This window comes from Antechinus flavipes, chromosome 1 (genome assembly GCF_016432865.1).
Source record: "Antechinus flavipes isolate AdamAnt ecotype Samford, QLD, Australia chromosome 1, AdamAnt_v2, whole genome shotgun sequence".
NCBI lineage: Eukaryota > Metazoa > Chordata > Mammalia > Dasyuromorphia > Dasyuridae > Antechinus > Antechinus flavipes.
The window spans coordinates 716,376,404-716,396,853 of record NC_067398.1 but is presented as its reverse complement, the minus strand read 5'-3'; the positions used below and the strand labels follow the sequence as shown (position 1 = coordinate 716,396,853).

At 53.4% G+C, this 20,450-nt stretch overlaps 1 protein-coding gene across 3 annotated transcripts in view; it reads right to left on the bottom strand.

Annotated features, from left to right (window-relative positions):
- The window catches only part of RNF185 (ring finger protein 185), a 28,902-nt gene extending 9,022 nt beyond the window's left edge, over positions 1 to 19,880 (bottom strand). The window contains exons 1-2 of one of the 3 annotated variants that reach the window (XM_051973154.1): positions 18,452 to 19,880; positions 1,142 to 1,367 (exon numbers count right to left, since the gene is read on the bottom strand). In XM_051973154.1, coding sequence (XP_051829114.1) covers positions 1,142 to 1,317 — 176 coding nt within the window. In that variant the 5' untranslated portion in view covers positions 1,318 to 1,367; positions 18,452 to 19,880. The other 2 variants (XM_051973153.1, XM_051973155.1) reach the window with 2 other exon arrangements.
- Between the last annotated feature and the right edge of the window lie 570 nt (positions 19,881 to 20,450).

Genomic DNA, 20,450 nt, shown 5'->3' with positions numbered 1-20,450 from the left:
AGAGAACAGCAAAACCGTGGGCGCTGAAAGGCGTTTGGCAGGGAGGGAAGGAGAGAGGCAGGAGGGGCTCAACTAAGATGGCCTTGGACGCCAGACTAAATCATTCTGAAATGCGTTTAACAGGTAATAGAGCATCTCTGGGAGACTCTGGGCAAAGACAAAACTGGATCCGGGTGCTAAGACAGACGGGGAGAGGGGGGTGTCGGGAAGCCCGGACAGGAGGCGGCTCCGTCGGGGCGAGTGGGCCAGGAGGAGGTCGGGACTGGGGATATGAGGAGGACGGGCCCCTTGGAAGGCCCTCCTTCATCTCCTCTCACCCCAGCCCAGAGCGGGAGGAGCCGGGGTGCAGTGGAGAGGGCACTCAAGGCCCTTTCCATCTCGGGGCCCAGGATCCAGGCTCCTGACCCCTGCCGGCCATGGGACCGAGTAGGGGCCTAAGACTCTCCTGGGCAGAACGGCTGCCCGCCGGCCACGAGAAGGGAAATCAAACCGAACCAAGCCCAGCCCACGTGGGCCCTCTAACCGTGGCAGAGTTCTCCCTCTTCTAGGACCCCCTCCCCCCGCCCCCACAGTATTCACAGTCACAGACAGCTAGGAAAGGGACCCCAGAGGCCATCGAGGCTGCCCAGCCTGGTCACTCTAGGTTCACAGACCCGAAGGCCACAAGGGCTGCGTGCTCCCCCCGCCACCCGTGGGGCCACTTCTGGTGCCCAGGCTCTTAGAAGGGCTCACTGGCAGGGCTAAGTAGGGCCCAAGGAGGGGACGGGGGCTGCCACCTCCAGGAGCCCACGCTGAGGCTCTCCCGACGTGCCCCCGAGTCTGCAGGGGCCGAGCTACCAGAGCCGGGGAGGACTCGCCCGGGCAGGCCGGGGTCCCGGCTGCTCCCGCACAAAGGGGGCCGACGCGCCGCTTTAACCAGGCCCTTTGGGAATTCCCAGGAAGGATCTAAAGCAGACCCGCCGACACCCCCCGAAAGAGGAGCCCAGCCCGGCGGGGGTCCGGGGCAGCACCTACTCACATCTACGACCCCCTGGAGCCACAAAAGGTGCTGCCGGGTCACCGTGGGCATCCCCAAGCCCCAGCGGGCGCTTCCCCAGCCCGGCCGCTCTCGGGCTTTCAGGGGGACAGCCCCGATACTGACCAGAAGAGGTGCCCGCAGAGGCTGATGACGGCATCCTTGGCCGTGTCCAAGCAGATGTTGCACTCGAACGTGCTGTCCTGACTGCTGTTCTCCCCGGGGCCATTGCTGCTGCCACTCGCGCCCCCCGTGCTGGAGTTCTCGGGAGACGTCGAGGTCGTGGGCCCTTTGCTGGCCATTTCCGGCGTCCACGGAGAGCCAAGGCCGAACCAATCTTCCAGTCGAGCTCCTGGAAGGCAGACAGACTCGGAGTGACCTCCCGTCCCACCTCTGGGAGCCAGGCTGTCTGCGTCCCCCCCAAACATCCCAATGCTGGAGCCACGAAAGCAGGAGGCCCAGGGCGGCCGAGAACTTCGGGAAAGGCCCCAGCATCTCCATGTCTACTCAAGGGAGAGAGCTGACATTGCTGTATTACCAAAACCTCACCTGATCCTCCCTCCTCCCTCCCCCCGTGAGGGGCTCTGAGGAGGTGGGGGAGGGACTTGCCCCAGCCGGGGGTGCTGGGAGCACTGGGAGCAGGGTCTGGACCCCGTTACTCCTGCCCCCCAGTGAGAGTGTCCAGGAGCCCCAGCCTACACAGAGCAGGGCCTCAGGACTGATGCCACGTGAGAGAAGAACCCACAGCGCGAGCACTTTGGCAGTGAAACCCGGCCCCCCACCCGCCAGCCCCCCTCCCGGCTATTTCAGGCCACAAAAGCCAATGGCTTCACTAGTTGTGAAGTGCCTCCTTCTCCGTTCCAAAAAGCCCTGGGCGGGCTCCCCCAGGGCTGGAGTCAGCCTCGGCCCCGACCCCCCAGCCCCTCTGCTGCTCTGCCCCGAGAGAACCAAGGGAGAGCGCGGCAGACGCCCCCCCGGCTACGCCCCCACAGCAGCCCCTCACACTCACCACCAGAGGCCGGGACGGCTCGGGTTTCAGCTGCCGTACCGAGAGGCCGCCCCCCAATCCTCGCTCTTCCCTCAGCTAGCTCAGCCCCGAGAGCCCAGCGAGGAGTCGGCGTCCCTCCGCACAGACAGCAGCACACTGAGCCAGGCGGGAGGCGGCCCCTTGCACAAGCCCTTTTCACTTTGTTACATCATTTACCAGGAGGTCCCAGAAGGGCCGAGACTTGCAGCTCCGGGGCCTGGCTGGGCCCCACAGGCCGCTTCTCTGCAAGCCACTGATTCATTTCTGCCGCCCCCGTCCCCGGGCCCTCTCGGCCGTCCCCCGTCTCTCTTGGTCAGTCTCTTCCTCTCAAGGGCTGGACTTTGGGATTTCCTCCCAGGGTCACCGACAAGCCGGCTTTGAGGGTGCAGACAGGACCAGGTGGGGAGGAGGCGGAAAAGGCAGCGGGCAGGGAGTCTCTCCTACCTCCTCCCCCACTTTCTCTTCTTGTTTTTTCTTGTGAAGGGAAGGGTGGGAAATGGTCTCCAGGGGAACATTTTTTCTCCAGGTTTTTTTGGGCCTTCCCATTTCCAGGCAGCTTCATAGGGGGCTCCCTATCAGATCAGATCAGGAAGCTCCTGATGGTACAAGGATGGTGGCAACTGGAGTCAGAATCCCCGGGCTAGCCTGGGGTCCTGCACACAGCTGGTGCTCACTAAGTGTTTAATGAATTGGACCCATCTGCGTATCACCCTTCAAAAGCTCCCAATTGAGCATCTGAGTCAGGTCCCAGTTTGCCGGCCCCTTTTCTTGCTCCCTCTCCTTCACACAAAGAGCCCGTCCTGGGCCGTGACTCCCTGGCCTGGAATGCCCTGCCCACTGCATGCCCTGCCCACTGCATTCCCAGCCGCCAACTCAAATTCCCTCCTCCGGGGAAGCCTTGCCCCCGGCCCGGCGCTCCTCTCTGGCACTTAGGCATTACCTTAACTCCGAGCCATTTACTGACGTGTCCGATGGCGGCGGACCCCGAGCCTCGGCCAGCCTTTGCGTGGCCCCCGGGGGCCGCCGCCGCACGGGGCTCGTGTCGATCAAGTCAAATCCATGCATTGCTTTCATTCAGCAAGTTCAAGTTGTCCCCAAGTCTTACTGCAGCCCAAGTCTCCATTCAGGCTTGGGTCCCTTGGGTCGGCCCTGAGTCTGTGGGCGAGTCCCCCAGCCTGGAGACGACAGCATACAGACCGTTGTGAAACGAGGCGGGACTCAAAGGGGGCCCGGAGAGGAGGGGGCCCAGCCGGCGGGGGCCCGGCAAGCTTCGGGGAAGAAATGCCAGAGGGAGAATGAGGGCATGCTGGGAAGTCTCGTGCGAGCTGTCCCAGGACCAGAAGTCGGCGTCCACAGTGCGAGCAACCCGGAGCGTGGGTCGGCTGGGGATGAGCCGGCTGGTTTCCACGGCGCTGGCCGGCCCTAAGGAAGGACTCGGGAAGAACAACGCTCTCCATGTCCAGAAAGGCCTGAGGGGCCCGGGGCAGCCTTTCCTAGACTCTCTTCCTGCCCCGCCCCCAACCACCATAACACACTAAGGTAGAAATATGTTTCGCATGACTTCACATGTATAATGGGGATCATATTGCTTGCCGGTTCGGTGAGTGGGGAAGGGGGTGGAGAGAGTGAAACCGAAAAAGCAAGAAAAACCCAAAATCCCAGACAGAATGAGGGCGGTGGGTTTTTCCAGGCCAAGAAAAGAGCAGCCAAAAAATAATGGAATCCTGTAAAGACATAAGGCAGGCAGACACACGCCCACCCACTTAGCCTGACAACGCCTGTGAACCCCAGAGCCCATGTGGGGGAGGGGGCAGAGTCTCCAATCCAACTAACATTAATTCAATGCCTACTGTGTGCCTGGCACCGAGGCACTGAGAGCCCCTGCCCTCAAGGAGCTTACAATCTAATGTGGGGAGACGGCCCACAAGCGGAGGCAGGAAGGGGAGGGGCATCAAGTTCCACAGAACCGGAATGGCGGCAGATGCAAAATGGAGTCAGCTGAGAGGCCAGTTTGGGCTCTCGTTATTTAAAAAAAAATATTGCATTAAAGATTTTTATTTTCAAAACATACGCACGGATAACTTTTTGACACTGACCCTTGCCAGACCCCGTGTTCCAAATTTCCCCTTTCCTCCCATCCCCTCCACACAGCAATTATCCAATCTATGTTAAACACGTGCAATTCTTCTAGGCATATGGGCACAATTCTCTCGCTGCACGAGAAAAATCAGATCAAAAAGGGAAAAAATGGAAACAAAAAGCGAGTGCCCAACAAAGAGAGCGAGAACGCTGCGCTGTGGTCCCCGCTCAGTGCCCGCCGGCTCTCTCTGGGTGCAGACGCTCTCTCCATCCCAAGGCCATCAGAACTGTTGGCCCTCTTTAAAGGCAGGCGTTGGGAGGAGGCTGAGGTGGATCAAGGCTGGAGTTCGTAGTTCAGACACAGAACCTACAATTTTTCTTTCTTTTTTTGGACTCGGTGAAAGGGGAGAATCTTTGCCCAATGGCTACCCAGCCTTAGATGCTGCCTCAGTCACACTGAGACCTGCTGCCCTCAGCTTAACCAGGCCGAGGCCTCCCAGATGGCTCCTGGGTCATTTCCAGTCGTTCTGATCTGTGTCTGGTCACTGGGCCCAGATGGCTGGAGGGGACAGTGAGGCCGGTGACCTTGCCCAGCCCTCCCTGTCAGGGCAGCCAGGAGCCTCTTTGAGAAGGAGGGACAAAGGACAATGAGCATTTCTTGTAATAAGAAGGTTCGGTCTCCCTCCCCCTCTTGCTCTCCCTGCAGACAGACCGCTTCCTTTTCTGGGCTCATGTTCTTGGGGCCTGAGGGACCCCCTCTCACACCCCCAGAGGAGCGCAGGCTCCTTGAGGCTGGGGCTGCCCTGTCTCTGCTCCCCAGCCGAGGGCCCGGGAGCCACAAGGCTTTCCCACAGGCCTGCAGAACGCACTCGAGGCCTCTAGGTCAAGGAAGTCCCAAGTCAGCTGAGAGGCGACAAGGAGCCCGTGAGGCTTCGTTGGGCACCCAGGAAGCGAAGGCCTTAATGAGAACGTCTGGTACAGAGGAGCCAGCCTCCCTCTCCCCCAGGCGGCTTCCAGCGTGGGAGCTCTCACAGACCCCGACCTCTCAGCCCAGATAAAAGGGCGCCGATGGGGGTCAGACAGAGGCCGGGCTCCCTCCAGAGCCCCACGGCTTCAGCGAGCTAAACAGAGACCTGCTTCCGGGATCCCAGGGACAAAGGGCCAGGAAACCAATGAGGAGAGTGGAGAAAGGGAGGGAACAAGAACCCAATTTCCTCCCCCGGGGCTCGACCAGGGCAGAATTTTTAAATGGACCCAGCTTGTCTTAGGAAATTTCCCATCTCCCTCTGCATCTCTTTGCTCCCGGCTGGCTGGGAACCAATCAGCCCTCAGGGGCCTGGCACTGCCCTTTACGCACCTCCTGCCGGGGCTGCCCCAACTCCCGGTTCTTTCTCCCACGGCTTCTTAATTCTGGTTAAGGCCTGTGAACTTTAAAAAAGTCCATTTCCTTATAACTGTATGTGACGACAGGTTTCCTCAGTCATTCAATCGATTTCCTTCTGTGTAACCAAGCCCGGGATTCTGGGAAGAGTCCCGAGTCTCCCCCAGACTGCAGCCTGAGGGGTCCGGGGCCAAATCGGGGAAGACTCCGTGCTGCCCTCCCCGCCAGGAAACTCAGTTACGGGAGGAAACTCTCTCGGTTTCCTCTCATGCAAAGTCAGAGATGACGCAGATCTTTCCCACAATCCTCTGAACTTCTCAGGCCTGTCCAGCGTCTCCCTGCGAAACCGCGGGCCCTGCCAGACGTCCCACAACCGTCCCACACGCGCTTTACTTTTTCAGGATGGGAGTCTCGGCTCTGAGGCCGACCCCGAGGGCCTGGGGCCGAGTCCTGGTCTCGGTTTCCTCGGTAACCCAAAGGGGCAGCGCCTCCGCTCTTCAGAAACTCTGAAGTCCCTGGCTCCCAAGCCTCTGGGTGCTGCGGGCAGGCAGTCTGAGGCAGGACGCCCGGGGCCCTGAGCAGGGACGGGACCCAGGCACCTCCTAACACTCTCGGTCCCCGCCTTGCCTCGGGGAGGTGCGGGCCAGGGAAGGGCAGCCAGCCCCAGGTGGGCAAAGGGAGAAAGGGACTGCACAGGCTCCTTCCACCGGTTCTGAGATAGTGGAGTGCTCCGGAGGCCCAACGGAACCGCACAGGGAGGCGCTGTGAGAGGAGGTGACAAGGGAGAGCAGGCCTGGGACCAGGCAAGGTCGGGTGGGCTTAAGCACAGCCTCTGCTCCACACTATGGGGGCACCGAGTCTCTTGGGTCTATCTAAGGAGAGAAGGTGCTAGCCTGGAGAGGGACCGGGAGGTCCCAGGAGCAAACTCAATCCCAGCACTCCAAGGGCTTCCTTCTCAGAGGCCTGGGAGGCATTTAGTACAATATTCATATTTAGTGCAAACATCATCGCCCCCATTTTCCAGATGCAAAAACGGAGGCTGAGAAGTAAAGTTCCATAAGTGTTATCTATGAAGTCATTTGGCCACAATCATAAAGCTACTACACTAAGTGTCTGAGGGTGGATTTGAACTCACTGCAAATCCGTGACTTTCTCGTTCTCAAACAAGCTTCTCACCCTATAGGCGAGTCCCCCTCCTTTGGAAAGTGACCGGGAGAGAGGAGAAGCAGAAAGGGCCCGTCCCAGGAGGCAGGAACCTTGTTCCCGAAGCCCCGCCTCTCCCCGACCCGAGATGCTGGGACTCCGCCCAGGACGGGCCACAAATCGCCGCCTCCCCGAGAGTGTGGGTTTTACCAACCGTGGCAGTTGCAATAAATGAAAATGGACGCCCAGAGTGAGCCAGCACCTTCAAGAAGTGACTAAAAAAAGCAAAAATAGCACCTACGCTGGGGTTCGCTTCCAATGCCGCCTTGCAGAGAGCCCGAGGGAAGCGACAGCCCCGGGCCGGGCAAGAGCACTGCCAGGGAATGCTGGGATTTCCCGGGTGCGAGCACGGCCAGGATCTCACCCGAGGGACTGCCAGTCCTCCCCTCCACGGTCACACGGCCACTATGTGTCGGAGGCAGGACGGGGCCAAGTCGGCCAACCCATCACTCTTTCATGGGATCTCTTAAAGCTCTTCAGCTGGCCAGCGCCAGATTCGGGCTTGGGGGCAGTTACCTCATGTGGCAGGCCTCAGTTTCCCTGCCTGTAAAGGGTGGGGACCGGAGCAGCCGCTTTCCAAGTTTCCTTCCAGGGCTGACGCTCCATGATTCTGAGAACGTTCTCTGGCTGGCGAGAAGTCCATTATCACACGGCAGTTCTGGAATGCCGGAAGGGACCCCAGGCCGTTAAGACCAGGGGCCTCTAAAATATCCCACGGAAAGTATCTGGGGGATGGGGGTGAGGTCAGAGCTGCCCCGAGGCCCATCGGGAAGAAAGTGGCCCTGGTGCAGGTGGGGGGGGGAGGGGAAGGAAGCTCCATGATCCGCTCTTTCAAGGATGGCAGGTGGGACCCAGCTTTCCACCCTCAAACCCGTTGGGATCGGGCCAGTGAGGTCATGGGGTCATGTCATGGCTCCCACTCTCGGAGAGCACTCCTCTAGACCAACTCCCCACTTCACAAATTTAGAAAACGTAGCCTGAGAAAGCTAACGGTACGTGTGCCGAGTCACACCCAATAAACGGCGACGGAGGGACAGACGCCTGCCCTCCTGACTTGGCCGGGCCCCCAACTGCCGCAGCAGCGATCGGCAGTTTTCCCTCTGGAGTCCTCAGTTTCCCTCTTTTTAAGGCGTGAAGATTCATCTCCCTGATCCCTACGGTCCTGTCCCATCCACCACCTTGTCTAATCCACACAAGAATTTTCTCTGAAACCTTTGAGCCTTTGTGGGAGGCCGAAGCCCCAAGGAAGCCTATCACGTTCCTCGTGGGAAAACCCATCCCCCCTTAGAATGGGCTGTTGGCCCAAATGGGCCTCTCTGCCCCTCCCCCATGGCTCTGGTTCTGCCTTCTGGGGCCCGCAGAACATGATAGCCCTTCAAAGATTGAGGGCACACCCTGCCCTTTGCCCCCAAGGATGGCTCTTCCAGGTTAACTATTCCAAGGTCCTTCAGCCAACCCTTTCACAACATGAGCGTGGCACTCTGACTGTGGGTGCTCTCCTCTCAACATCCCCCCAGCTTGTCAACGGCCATTATAAAACCAGGGAAAGAGGGAGGGAGGGAAGAGAGAAAGGAAGAATGAAAAAGGAAGGAAAAAGGAGGAAGGAAGGGCGGGGCGGGGCAAGGAAGTGTGGGGCGGGGGAAGGAAGTCTAGACTGATTCATTTGCTTTGTAGTTCACTGAAAGCCCAAGATGTGTTCCAGATGACCGTTTCCTCTGCCTCCCCGACCTTGTATTAGTGAGCAAGCTCAGGGCTTTGCACCTTTTCCTCTCCTTAGAGTCCATCTCCAGCCAAAAGGGCAGCTGATCCTTCCCCCCCTTCCCCCCTCCGGGTCTTCTCCAAGGCTTAAGCCCATGCCATCTGCCCTTTTGTCTGCTTAGAATCATGACATTGATACCTTTACCCAAGTCCTGGGCAAAGCCACAGCCAGGCCAAAGATCCCTGGCTGGGGAGCTCATCCAAGCTGGGCTGAGGCGGCGGTCCAGAACCCACCCCGGGGCCCCCATCCCGGCCAAGAACAGCACGAGCCAAGGCCGCGCTCTGCTCCAATCTACGCAAACCCCATCTCTGCCGCTCCCCAGACAGACCAGTTTAGTGACCCGTGCCAAAGGAAGCGAGGAGAGCCCGGGAGGCCATGTTCTGGACGAAGCCAGCGGGCACCTTGGAATCCCACCTGCTTTTCTGGAGGTTCACTTCCCCCAATTGTCTAGAACTGGGCCCGGAACTGACTTCACGCTCACCGGACAATAGCAGGCAGACTCCACTCAATTCCCCTTTCTGGAAGTTAAGACAATCGCTTTCCTTCCCCTCCCCCCAGTTCTCCACCCCAGCTCACACAGGATCTCCTGCACCTTGCTGGCCCAGGTAACCGCCTTGGGGCTCCTCCCCATCTCCAACATGGTCTCCCTCTAACCCTCCAGACACTGCCCCGTCCAGTACCAAGACCGTCTCTGACTAAGAAGACAGAAGCCAAGCTCGGCCTCGTCCCGGTCCCCCCTTTCTTTGAGCCTCCACTCTCCTGAGGCAGCTTCTGAAAGCTGCTTTCCACAGGCCTGCTGGGCTGGCTTCTCAGCGCTCCTGACCAGACTACTTCCGGGGCCAGCTCCCCGGCTGTCTTTGCTCTTATCCCTCCTTCTGGGCCCCTTCCTTACACAAAAGCCTACGCAGGTTGGTAAGTTCTTCCACACGGGTCTATGGGGATGACGCCTCCTTCCTCCAAATCCCAAGGGTTTCTCTGCATCTTTAGGATTTCGTTCTGGACAATTTCCTATCCATTCCCACTGCTCCTCTCTCTGTCCCTTCTAAAATCTACTTTTCCCCCCAACCGAGGACGTGGGCCAGAGAACGGCTTTCTTTTCCTCGTCCTCTTGTCCATCACAGATTCCGAGACAGGAAATGTCACTTCCCACCAATGTTTAAAGCAATTCAGCCAGCATTTAAAAGCAGTAGGATGGTCTCTCCAGGCACTATGTAGGTGGGAGGGAGACAAGGACGCAAAAAGAGAGTCCGTATCCTTTTGGAAGAAAGACAACACACTCAGATAAATAAATGAAAAAGAAATCTGGGAGTGGGAAGGGAGAGCAGGCCAAGCAGGGATCAGCAGAGGTCACGATGTGGGAAGAACTCCCGAAGGGAGATGGGGGAGGGAAAGCTTCAGACACAGGATACACAGTGTGGACAAAGGCGCCTGGCAAGTTCCTGTCACCGGGGAGAATCAGATCCAGGGAAGAATCCCGTCTCCATTCTAAGTCTACTGAAACTATCATTAAGGAATACCAGGGAATGACTGGCTGCTGACTGGCGCAGATCCTAAGCCGCTTCCAGTCTGCCCAGTGCTCCTTAGCGCGCCTCTTCCTGTCCCGTGGTCTCGGATCAGGCAGCTCTTCCAGAAATTATTCCAGTCTCCTCCCAACAACCAGTAAGGATACTGCGGATGTCCACGATTCTTCCTGACGTTAGGGTCTCTAGTTCATCAGCCACACATTGGGCATGAGATGCCCGAGGCCACAGGCTTTATAACAGACTCGCTCTTGAATTTTCTCCTGGAACTTCAGGAAAAGTCTCCTGCAATTCGTCCTCCCGAGCCACAGTCTTCCCGTGGCTATGGGACGTACCTAGCTTGGGGCAAAGGCACAGGGAGCTTTCTCCATCTCTTTTTCAGTTTAAAGTTTTTTTGCTAAGATTTTTTTCAAGACTTTATGACACGATAAAGGAAGTGCCGATGGCAGGTGAACTGGGTGGGGGGGGGGAGGGGCGGGAGGGCGGCAGGCATAGAGCAGAAACCATCAAGAGTGCTCCAAAATGACGGACAGGCGGCACCTCTGGAAGCCACTTCCCTCCTGCACATCTCTTACCACCAAGGCACAGAGTCCATGAAGTGCAGTCGGGAAAAGAGCAAGCCTCTTCCTTCCTGTGTGATTGTGTGTGTGTTTGTGTGTACCTTGAAAGCTCTGGTGTGCCCTTCCTCTAGTGCATCATCATATCCAGGAAGCAAACGGGGCCTTCAGGTCCAGCCGGAAGGCTCTAGGAGAGCCAGAGCCGGGCACTCTCGCCCATCATATCCTCGACACCAGCTTAAAACTGGCTACGACCCTTGGGGCACCTGTCTGTGTCCCTGAAAGACTACAACTAACCCCTCAAAGTGGTCCTTCTGTCACAGCAGTGTTAGGCTCCTCTTCCTCACACAATTACTTCCATCACATGAGTAAGCACAGACTTGGATCTATCACTTGTTGTCTCCCTACCCCCCTACCCCCACACACACACTCACACACACTCACGCTCTCTCTCTCTCTCACTCACTCCAGGGCAGAATCCCCCAAGGCAGCCCAATTCCCTTTTGGACAGCTTTCATTGCTGGAAAGGTTTCCAAACAAGCTGAGATCAGTCTGCTCATGATGGATTTTCAGTTTGATAAGCATTTTTACTTACTGTTCGGGTGACCCTGAGTAAGTCGCTTCACCTATCTGCCTCAGTTTCCTCACCTGTAAAATGGGGATATCAGTACCTATTTCGCAGGATTGTCAGCACTTATCTGTAAAGCACTTAGCATTGTGCCCATCCCGGCGCAGGCGCCACATACATGTGTATCCCCTCCCTTTCCCTCTCCCGGAACGCCTACCTTGATGAATCTGTTACAAAGCAAGGCACTAGGTTACACAAAGACAATTTGTTCCTGGTGTGTGCTTCCATTATCTGAGGGAGATATACAGAGTAAATAGAAAGTCATGGGGGATGGGGGAGGCTGCACGGAGTGTGTGGGAAAGTTTGGACGCTTCACAGCTGGAAGACAACAGGAAAGGTCTCCAGGAGGAGGTGGCGCCTGTGCTGTGCTCTGAAGGAAGGGAGCAAATCTGGGACTCTAGGAAGTGGAGATTAAAAGGGGTTAGAGAAACGATGCACTAGGACACGGAGACGCCAAAATCTGGGTTGCTGAAAGAAATGAAATAAAAATACTAATGAAAATCCCAGATCCTTGAAATGCTGATGATCCATTTCCTCAAAGGACGGCCTCTGGATTATTTTTAAAATGTTAATTTTTCCACCACTAAACTGGGGATAACCACCCAGCACGGGATAATCTTTTAAAATGTCCTGGAGTCAGACAGGCAACCCTATGATAACATTTTCTATTTTGAGATTCTCAGGTGACGTGCTCGGTAGGACGCAACGCCGGGAAAGCAGCAATGGGCACAATTTTCAAAAACACACTTTTCCCTGAACTCAACAGGTAATTTTTCTAAGGAGTGCATCACATATCTGTGTTCCTGTCTTTTTGCCCCTCAAAGACTGGGATTTCCAGGAAGAAGGAAGCCAAATCCTAACTAAGCTTTTGTCTCCATTCGGTTTTCTCCAAAGAACTATCATCCTAACTTTTCTAATATTCCATTTACCTCTTTAAGTTTTTTCTTATTTGTTCTGTGGTTTGATTAGTCTAATTCTGAGCGGGCAAGGTTGAGATGTCCCACTATTATAGTTCTGCTGTCTATTTCTTCTTGCAGCTCTCTTAACTTTTCCTTTCGGAAGTTCGATGCTACACCACTTTGTGCATATATGTTTAGCACTGATATTGCTTCATTATCTATGCTACCCTTTAGCAAGATATCTAAGCTTTTGTACCTACTCCGATACTCTGCAGAATATCCTGCACATAGTAGGTGCCCCCAAAACATTAACCGAATGGTGAATGAAAATGATTGAGATTATTATATGCAGGGCAGATTTATGAAGGAGGATGGCCCTTTTGAAGACTTAAAAATGTTTTAAAATAAATATTAAAACCACTTTTCAACAGAAGACAGTCACCTTTTATAGCATCGTTGAACGCCGTAGGTCAAAACATACAAATGTTTGCTGAACGAATGAATGAAAACATTTCAAGACCTCAGTGAATTTCAGAGCTGAAGGACACTTGGAATGAGCTCGGCCCTTTGTCAACTAAACTTAAGCCTGGAGAGGAAAAAGTGGCTGGTTCTAATGCCCCAGCAGGTAAGAACTGAGCAGGCCTATGAACAGAAATCTCCTTAAAGCGTGACACCAGCACGGTTAGGTCTGAAATAGTGACTAGAAAAACATGACATGACTCTGCCTTGCTTCCGAGGCCTTCATCTCTCTGCCAAAATTAAGACTTCCAAGACTCCTTAAAGGAAAGCGTCTTCATATACGTGGAGGACTTCAAAGGATTTGGCTGCACCTGAAACCATCACGAGGAATCCCTCTCCAATGTTATCAAACTATCGTTCTGGACCTGATCATTTAAAATTCTCAATACCGGCCAAGAAAAGAGACCGAAGGCTGAAACGGAATGCTCATAACTACTCTGGGTTTGGCCAGTTAACCAGGTCAAAATTCACCTCACTGGCTTACCATTCAGCTTACGTCTTTTCCCCTAAGAACATAGGGGATCTGGCTAAAATCTAAGTTCTACCTGCGTCATTCTCCTAATCTTGTAGACCAGACCCCCTGCCAGAAACGGATACGGGGTTACTTTAATACGATAGACAGTCGGCTATAAGTCCTTTGTGATTATTCTTACCTGCCTTTTCTGGCTGCTCTCCAACGATCCCTATTATAATTTAGTTTAGAATAACGCTAGAAGTGGAAGTCCAACTCAAGGGCTTTTTACTTTCTCCCCTTGACATCTGCCCATCCTGAGGTTCTGGCCCCCTTTGGATTCCCATCATTGACGCCAGAGCTCAGTGCTCAAATGCCCTTCTTTCAGCTGACTGGCATGACGCTCATTTGGGCCAATAACCTGAGCTCACTAAGACTCTCTGTCTAGTTCGGTTTCTACTATGCCTCTCTTTAAACAAATTCCCCTTTTTCATCTCGGTAGATTTGCCCTTTTTTTTTTTTTTTTTTTTAAATCTTCAGAATTTCATGCTTGGGAGATTGTCATCTTTCCTAAAATAACTTCCTCAACAGAACTTTGGTCCATGGAATAAATATGTCAAGTTTTTAATAAGCATTTGTGTGCACCAAAGCACTATGGGTACAAATAAAAAATCAATTCAGTCTCTGCTCTGAAAGAGTCCACGTTCTCCTAAAGAGAAACATCACATCTACAAGGAGTCAGCTACAGGATAGATACGAAGACCCAGGGGGTTCTTAGGATGTAGCAAAAGAGCACATGATGATTCCTGGAGCCTGGAGGTCCGATGGGGGATGCAAGTAACTCAGTTTGGCGGAAGCGCAGAGGGAAGATGAGGCGGTGAAATATCCCCTCACCCCAATTCTGAGTGTATTTCATATGCTGGTGTCCTCTCTTTCTCTCCTCAGAGATTTTAAAATGGAGTGCTGACCTTGTTCCAAGTCTCTCTCCCCCTCCCCCCTCTGGCTTCCAATTGGTTGGTTCTCTGAACCACTCCCTCTCCTGTCAGATCTATTTCCAAGATCCATTTAAGTATGCTGGGCCGTGACATTCTGGTGGCTCTGTGATGTCATCCTTGCACCTCCCATCCCTTCCCTTTAATGCTTGCAGCTCTTGCCCATGTTCTCTTGTAAACCCTTCACACAGCAGCCCCCCAGCCAGCTCCCTCATCATCACCCCAAATTTCATCAGGCTGGGGGCTCATTCCTCCTTGATACCCTCTGCCTTCCAGCAGAGTCCTTCCAAAGCCTCCACTTGAGGAGGGGGATCCAAGCCAGCCAGCCCTTCACTCCCCATCCCTTCCCCAGCCTGCTCCCGCAATGGGTACCTTCCCTCTCACCAGCCTCCTTTGTAATTTTCTTCCCTCATGCAACTGTAAGCCCCTTGAGGGCGTTCTCTTCTGTATTTGATTCCCCACACTCAGCACAGCACCCTGCATACAGAAGGTGCTTAATCAATGTTCACTGACTGACCCTGACAGAATCCTTTATATCTCAAGAGTAAAGGGCGTCAGCAGAGCAGGCAGGCTGTTATCTCTTGGTCACGCTAATGGCTAGCCTCCCTCCTCCTCCTTTGCCTTTCAGGCCACTTTTTGTGAATAATTCCTCACTGGTAATACGCTGCCCAGCCTATTTACACTCACCACGGGACCTTCCATTGCACTTTGGGGACTACAACTCGAATCCGTGGAGACCGTGGGATGCCGTGAGTCACGGCCAGAGAGCGTCACTACTGTGGGCAGAAGAACGGGCCTTGCTTCGGGAGACCCGTGGGCCGCTGGAAACGCCGCAAAATTTCCCAAACTTAATCCCACCTACTCCCATTGTCCTTTTCCATCAAGAACCCCTTTCACTGTCAGTCGGCATGTTTGTCCACGATTCTACCAAGTCAGCCCTATGGGTTATCATGGCCCAGACAGGAGACTTTCTGCTTGGTTTTTCCACTGGAGAGGGTGGGTTGAAGGATTTTGATGGATTAGGGACCACATTTAAGAGGTGCTAATGGTCTGAGGCTTGGTGTAAAAATCACAGCGGATCACAAAGAAAGGCACGTGGATTCTTCCTCTAGGGCCTTCTTCCACCTAGACTCTGCTGACGATGGTCAACAAGCTTCCTGGTTTTATGCCTCACTGGGCAGCCATGAGCAAAGAGTTGGACAAAGTTCTATCTGCTGTTAAGATTTTTCAGGGACTGTCAATAAAAAGTTATTTAAAAAAAAAGATTTTTCAGGGAATCTGGTGATTTTAGCTTATGTTAGGGCAGCTAGGTGGTGCAATGGATAGAGCACCAGCTCTGAATTCAGGAGGACCTGAGTTCAAATTTGGCCTCAGACACTTAATGCTTCCTGGCTGTGGGACCCTGGGCAAGTCACATAACCCCAATTGCCTTAGGAGGAAAAAAAAAGGGATTTTAGCTTATGTTAGGATAAGTCTTGTTGGTTGCTCTCTCCTTGGAGATTTTTTAAAATAGTTCTCACATAATAATCACAGGGAAATCCTGTTTTCTTTGGCTTTTTGATCAACTAGATGATTTTTAAACACATGATTTGCTCCAGAATATTCTTTGAAAATGTCAACTTGCCCCATTCTTACAACATCATAGAATCCCTCGATATATATTACGTAACGTGTATTATGTGTAGATTATTCTCAAGAGGATTTCCGTGGCCATGGCCTAGTAGGCATATATATGGTCAGTAATTGAAAATCTTTTTAATCATTCTCTTTGGGGTAGTAAGAGTATCTGACTTGCCACAAGTGTTCAGTCCTGTTGAGAAAGACCCTTCACCGTCCACAAAATTGCTCCTCTTTGTCTATCTGGTGCAGCTTCCTGTCTGTTACCCTTAGTTCCACATCTGCTTCTTTGCGTAGCACCTAAAGCACTGTGATATTCAGAGTCTAAGCTGAGAGGAGGGGCAGCTAGCTGAATGATTCTGAGCAAGTCACTTAACCTGGTTGCCTCAGTTTACAAAATGGGAAAATAAAAACTCCTCTGTCCCAGAATGACTGGGAATCAAACAGGATAGATTATAAGATGCGTAACACAGCACCTGGCCCTAGTGGGATGGGGAGGGTGGGGAGAATGCTAGCTGTGGCTCCCTAGTTTGTTACAGGGACCTTTCTATTTGTCCTCTCTGTTCTTCTCCAAGCATCATCCTTCAAGCTTGTGAGGCTGGGCTGCTTTTATTTCTAACTCTGGTTCTCTCCCCCCAGCTTCTCCACCTCCAGTTTTTGGATTTTTTTTTTTTTTTACATATATTCTTAATACATCGTGACATTCCCTCCAACTCTCCTTAGTCTGTTATTCCTTTTGAATGAGGCAGGTCCTTTTAGACGTACCCGATGAGTCTTTTCCAATCAAATCTCAGGGGTCAGATCTGTCTCCTTGCCTTAAGATTTCTCAATGTCTTTGCTTGCTAGCTCTGGGGAGAACTCTTAAGGTCAAGGACCCTGCCATTAAAAAAAACTTTGCCCCAAGGCCCAACACCCTGCCTTTCATGTAAAAATAACTTAATAAGGAGCTAGCCCATCTTATTTGTATAATTACGATCATCTGGTCTCCTCAAACCTATTATTCTTTCTAGCACTCCTCTCCACTGTCTCAGTTTTCTTTAGGAAAAACTTAATTTAAAGACAAACAACACAACTACCTGGCTCTTAAGAGCATGTGGCCAATCAAAGAAAACGACCCGTACCCAAAAAGGGTGTAAAAAATAAATAAAAATTGGGGGTGGTAGGAGGGCATCTGATCGGGAAAGGCACCTGAGCTAAGCTGGAACCAGGCCAGCGGTGACTCCAACGCTGGCTACATGAAAAGTGGAGGTGACTACAACCACAAACGGGCAGGTTCTGAAGCAGCCTGGACGTGGGGGCCAGACACCCTCTGTGCTGGACACGTGGGGCTCGGGAGAGTGGCAAGAACCGACAAAACTGCGCCTTCCCACTCTGCCCGACCCTTCTGGCTCCATTCTGGGTTCTGGCGGAACTAGACAAGCAGCCAGCTCCTCGCCACTTGTATGGCTCTGCAGCCGGGTGGGCCCGAGCCTGAGAGCGAGCTTCCTTGCTTCAAGGGCTAGCCTAGAGGCCGCCTCCCTAGCGAAGCCCCCCACCCAGTGACCCTGAAGGCCTTCGGCCCTCCCTCGGCTTCCTCTGGGAAAGGCCCAGAACGCACCTGCCCCCACTCTGACGCAGGGAGCAGGGGCTCCTTAAGGTCAGGGCCCAGCTGTTACTTCATCCCGGCCTCCCGCCCAGAATCCCCATCGGGAGCCCCAGCCTGGGGTTTAAGCCCCGCTGCTCGTAGCCACCTCCTGCCCGTCAGGAAAAGGCGGGCAGCTGCCTAAGCCTGACCTCTCCCGGCTGCTGAGTCAGCCGGTCCCTCCCAAGCCACGAGGACCCATCCAAAGGGACCCAGGGGCCGGCCGCACGCTGGCGGACAAAGGGCACGGACGAGCCACGGGGATGCCCCTTGGCCCTGCCCTTTCCGCCGCTCCCGGGCCTCCCAGCAGTATTGCGGCGGAGGCTGGGGGCAGAGGCCGGCAGGCTCACAGGGGCTCGCTTCCCCACTGCTTACTGCTTGAGCTCAGGGTCACCCTCGCAATGACCACGGCGGGCACTGGAACAAGACCTCCGGAGAAGTCACTGCCGCGTCCCTCGGCCGGACCAGCCCGGGCCAGGCCAGGAGGGACCCCCCAGCCCCATCCCAGGCGGCCCCCAGGCATCTGCACAGGCCTGGGGAAGGGGATCAAACACCCCCTGTGAAGCCACAAAGGGAGGGGAGGGGGCCCAGAGGTTGCACCAGAGCCCAACGTGGTACCCCACAGCGACTGCGCAGACGCAAGGGGCTCACAGGCTCCTGGGGGGTCCGTCAGCTCAGAACCTGTCAACAGTTTCCTAGGGCGCATACGTAAGCAAACAAAGTGGGAACCAAATACTCGGTGCTTTTCCTGACTTACAGGGCGCATGCGCAGACAAAGTTAAACAGCAGCAGACGTGGGCATTCAACAAGCAAGTGCACCCAGATTCTCGAGCGCACGCGCGGTTTCGTGTTAAAAAAACACCCGGGCTTCCGCCACTCCTCAGCGCGCATGCGCACTGGCAAAATTATGGGGGGCGTGTCACGGCCCCAGACAGCCCAAGAACGAGGGGCCTCCTCCCTCCCGCCCCCCAGCCCTCTACAACGCATGCCCAATACAAGGGTGAAGGCGCATACGTCCCGAGTCAGACCCCCACCCTCCCTTCCCTGCCAGAGCGCCTGCGCGGCCGTACCAAGACCCGGAGAGGAGGTCCCGGCCCGCTCCCTCCCGCCCCCCACTCCCAGGCCAAGCCCGCACCCTCAGTGAGTGCAGGCGGCCCCGGAGCGCCACGGGCCGCCGAGGTACCTCAGCGCTCGCTCGCTCGTCCCGTCTGCCGCCCGTCACGTCAGTCCGGCTCCGGCTGTGGCGGGTCCGGAGCCTCCTCTACGGGATCCCGTCACCTGACGCAGGGGATGGGGCCTACGCGAAGGCACTTCCGGCCCGCTCCCGGAAGGGAACGGCGGGCACCGTGGGCGGGGACACCTCTGGCTGGACGACCAAGGTTCCGCCTGCGGAGGAGGCACGTGGGATGCGGAAGGGGAAGGACTAAGTACGGAATGTGTTGGGGAGGGGCCTGAGGACGGGGATGTCAGCTGAGAGGGAGTTGAAATCGGGGACCCGCTGGCCTGGGAGGCGCTTCCAACCGACGTGGAAGGAGTAGCTTGAAATTCCATTCTGGAAGACTTCAAATACCAGCCTGAAGAATGTGTATTTCATCCCCATGGCAGCAGTGAACTATCAGAAAAGAAATTGCTCCGAGCATCCTGGGAAAAAGTTCAGGAAATGAAGACAAGACCTGGCGGCTTCTGCTAAAAATGAATGGAGATTTCAGACAGACTTAGAACAGAGGACCAGCTGCCCGCCGAGCATAACACCTTTTCCCAATAGTATTTTATTTGTCCAAGTGCATAGTATCATAAAGATAGTTTTCAGCGTTCATTTTTGTAAAATTCTCACTTTCTAAATTTTTCTCCCTCCCCGAGACAGCAAGCAACCCGATGTAGGTGAAATATAGGCAATTAAAAAAAAAAAAAGTTTCCATAGTTGTCATGTTGTGCAAGAAAAATCAGACCAAAAGGAAAAAAAAACCCACAAGAAAGAAAAAAAAAGTGAAAATTCTGTGTTGTGATCCACAGTCTCTGTGTGGGTGCTGGTGGCTTTTTCCATCACAAGGCCATCGGACCTGGCCCGAATCACCTCATTGTTGAAAAGAGCCACCTCCGTCAGCATTGATCATCCCATAATCTTGGTGCTCGGTGCAGTGTTCTCTTGGTTCTACTCACTTCCCTCAGCATCAATTCACGTAAATCAAGGCTTTTTGGAAATCGGCCTTCATATATCACAACTTAGTCAACCATTCCCCAAGTCTCCAGTTCCTTGTCACTGAGTGAGTAGAAGACTCAGGAACGTCTCAGTTGGTTCAGTGATCCAAAGCAATCCCAATAGACTTTGGACAGAAAATGCCATCTGCATCCAGAAAAAGAACTAAGGAGACTGAATGTAAATCAACACATGCTACATTCACTTCTTTTTTTTTTTTTTTCTGTTTTTTTTTTTTCCTCTCCCATGGTTTTCCCTTTTGCTCGATTTTTCTCTCCCAACGTGATTTATAAAGCAATGTGATTAAAAATAAGTAAATCATATTTTAAAAAAGGAAAGCGAACCATTAATGGAATAGAATGGTACTGTTAAATTTAAATAGAATGGAATCCCTATCAAGTTATACAAATCAACATTATCTACTCTGTATTATTTTGTTAAATGTTTTCCAATAAAATTTTATCCAAATTTATCCAATTTATCCAAAATTTTATCCTTTGGGAGTTTTGCGGGATTGAGGCCACAAATTGACACCTCTAGAATAGAGGATTCTCAAATATTTCTGGTGAAAAGAAGAAAACTGAGTAGAAATGTTAGGAAAGTAACCTCAACAAACATTTATTAAGCAATTAATTGAAGCAATGTGCCAGGCCCCGTGCTAAGGACTAGCAATAAAAATACCACCAAAAAGAAAGGTACAGTTAGTTTTCCTACTTTGCGACTTTCCCAATCACCATTTCAACATATTGCAAGTTGGCATAAGAAGTGAAATGGAATTTTTTTGGAGTTTTGTAGAAGCCACAGATGATACATAAAGGCCAGCAGATGACAAAAAAAAAAAAATGTAGGAATTTAAAGTATAAAATATATGCATGGCATCGCATAATCCTTTAATATCATTATTTAAACTTCTCTGATACAAGAGAGGCCCCTAACCATTTTATGTGGATTTTCCAGAGCCTGGGGTGCTGTGGCAGTGGAAGGG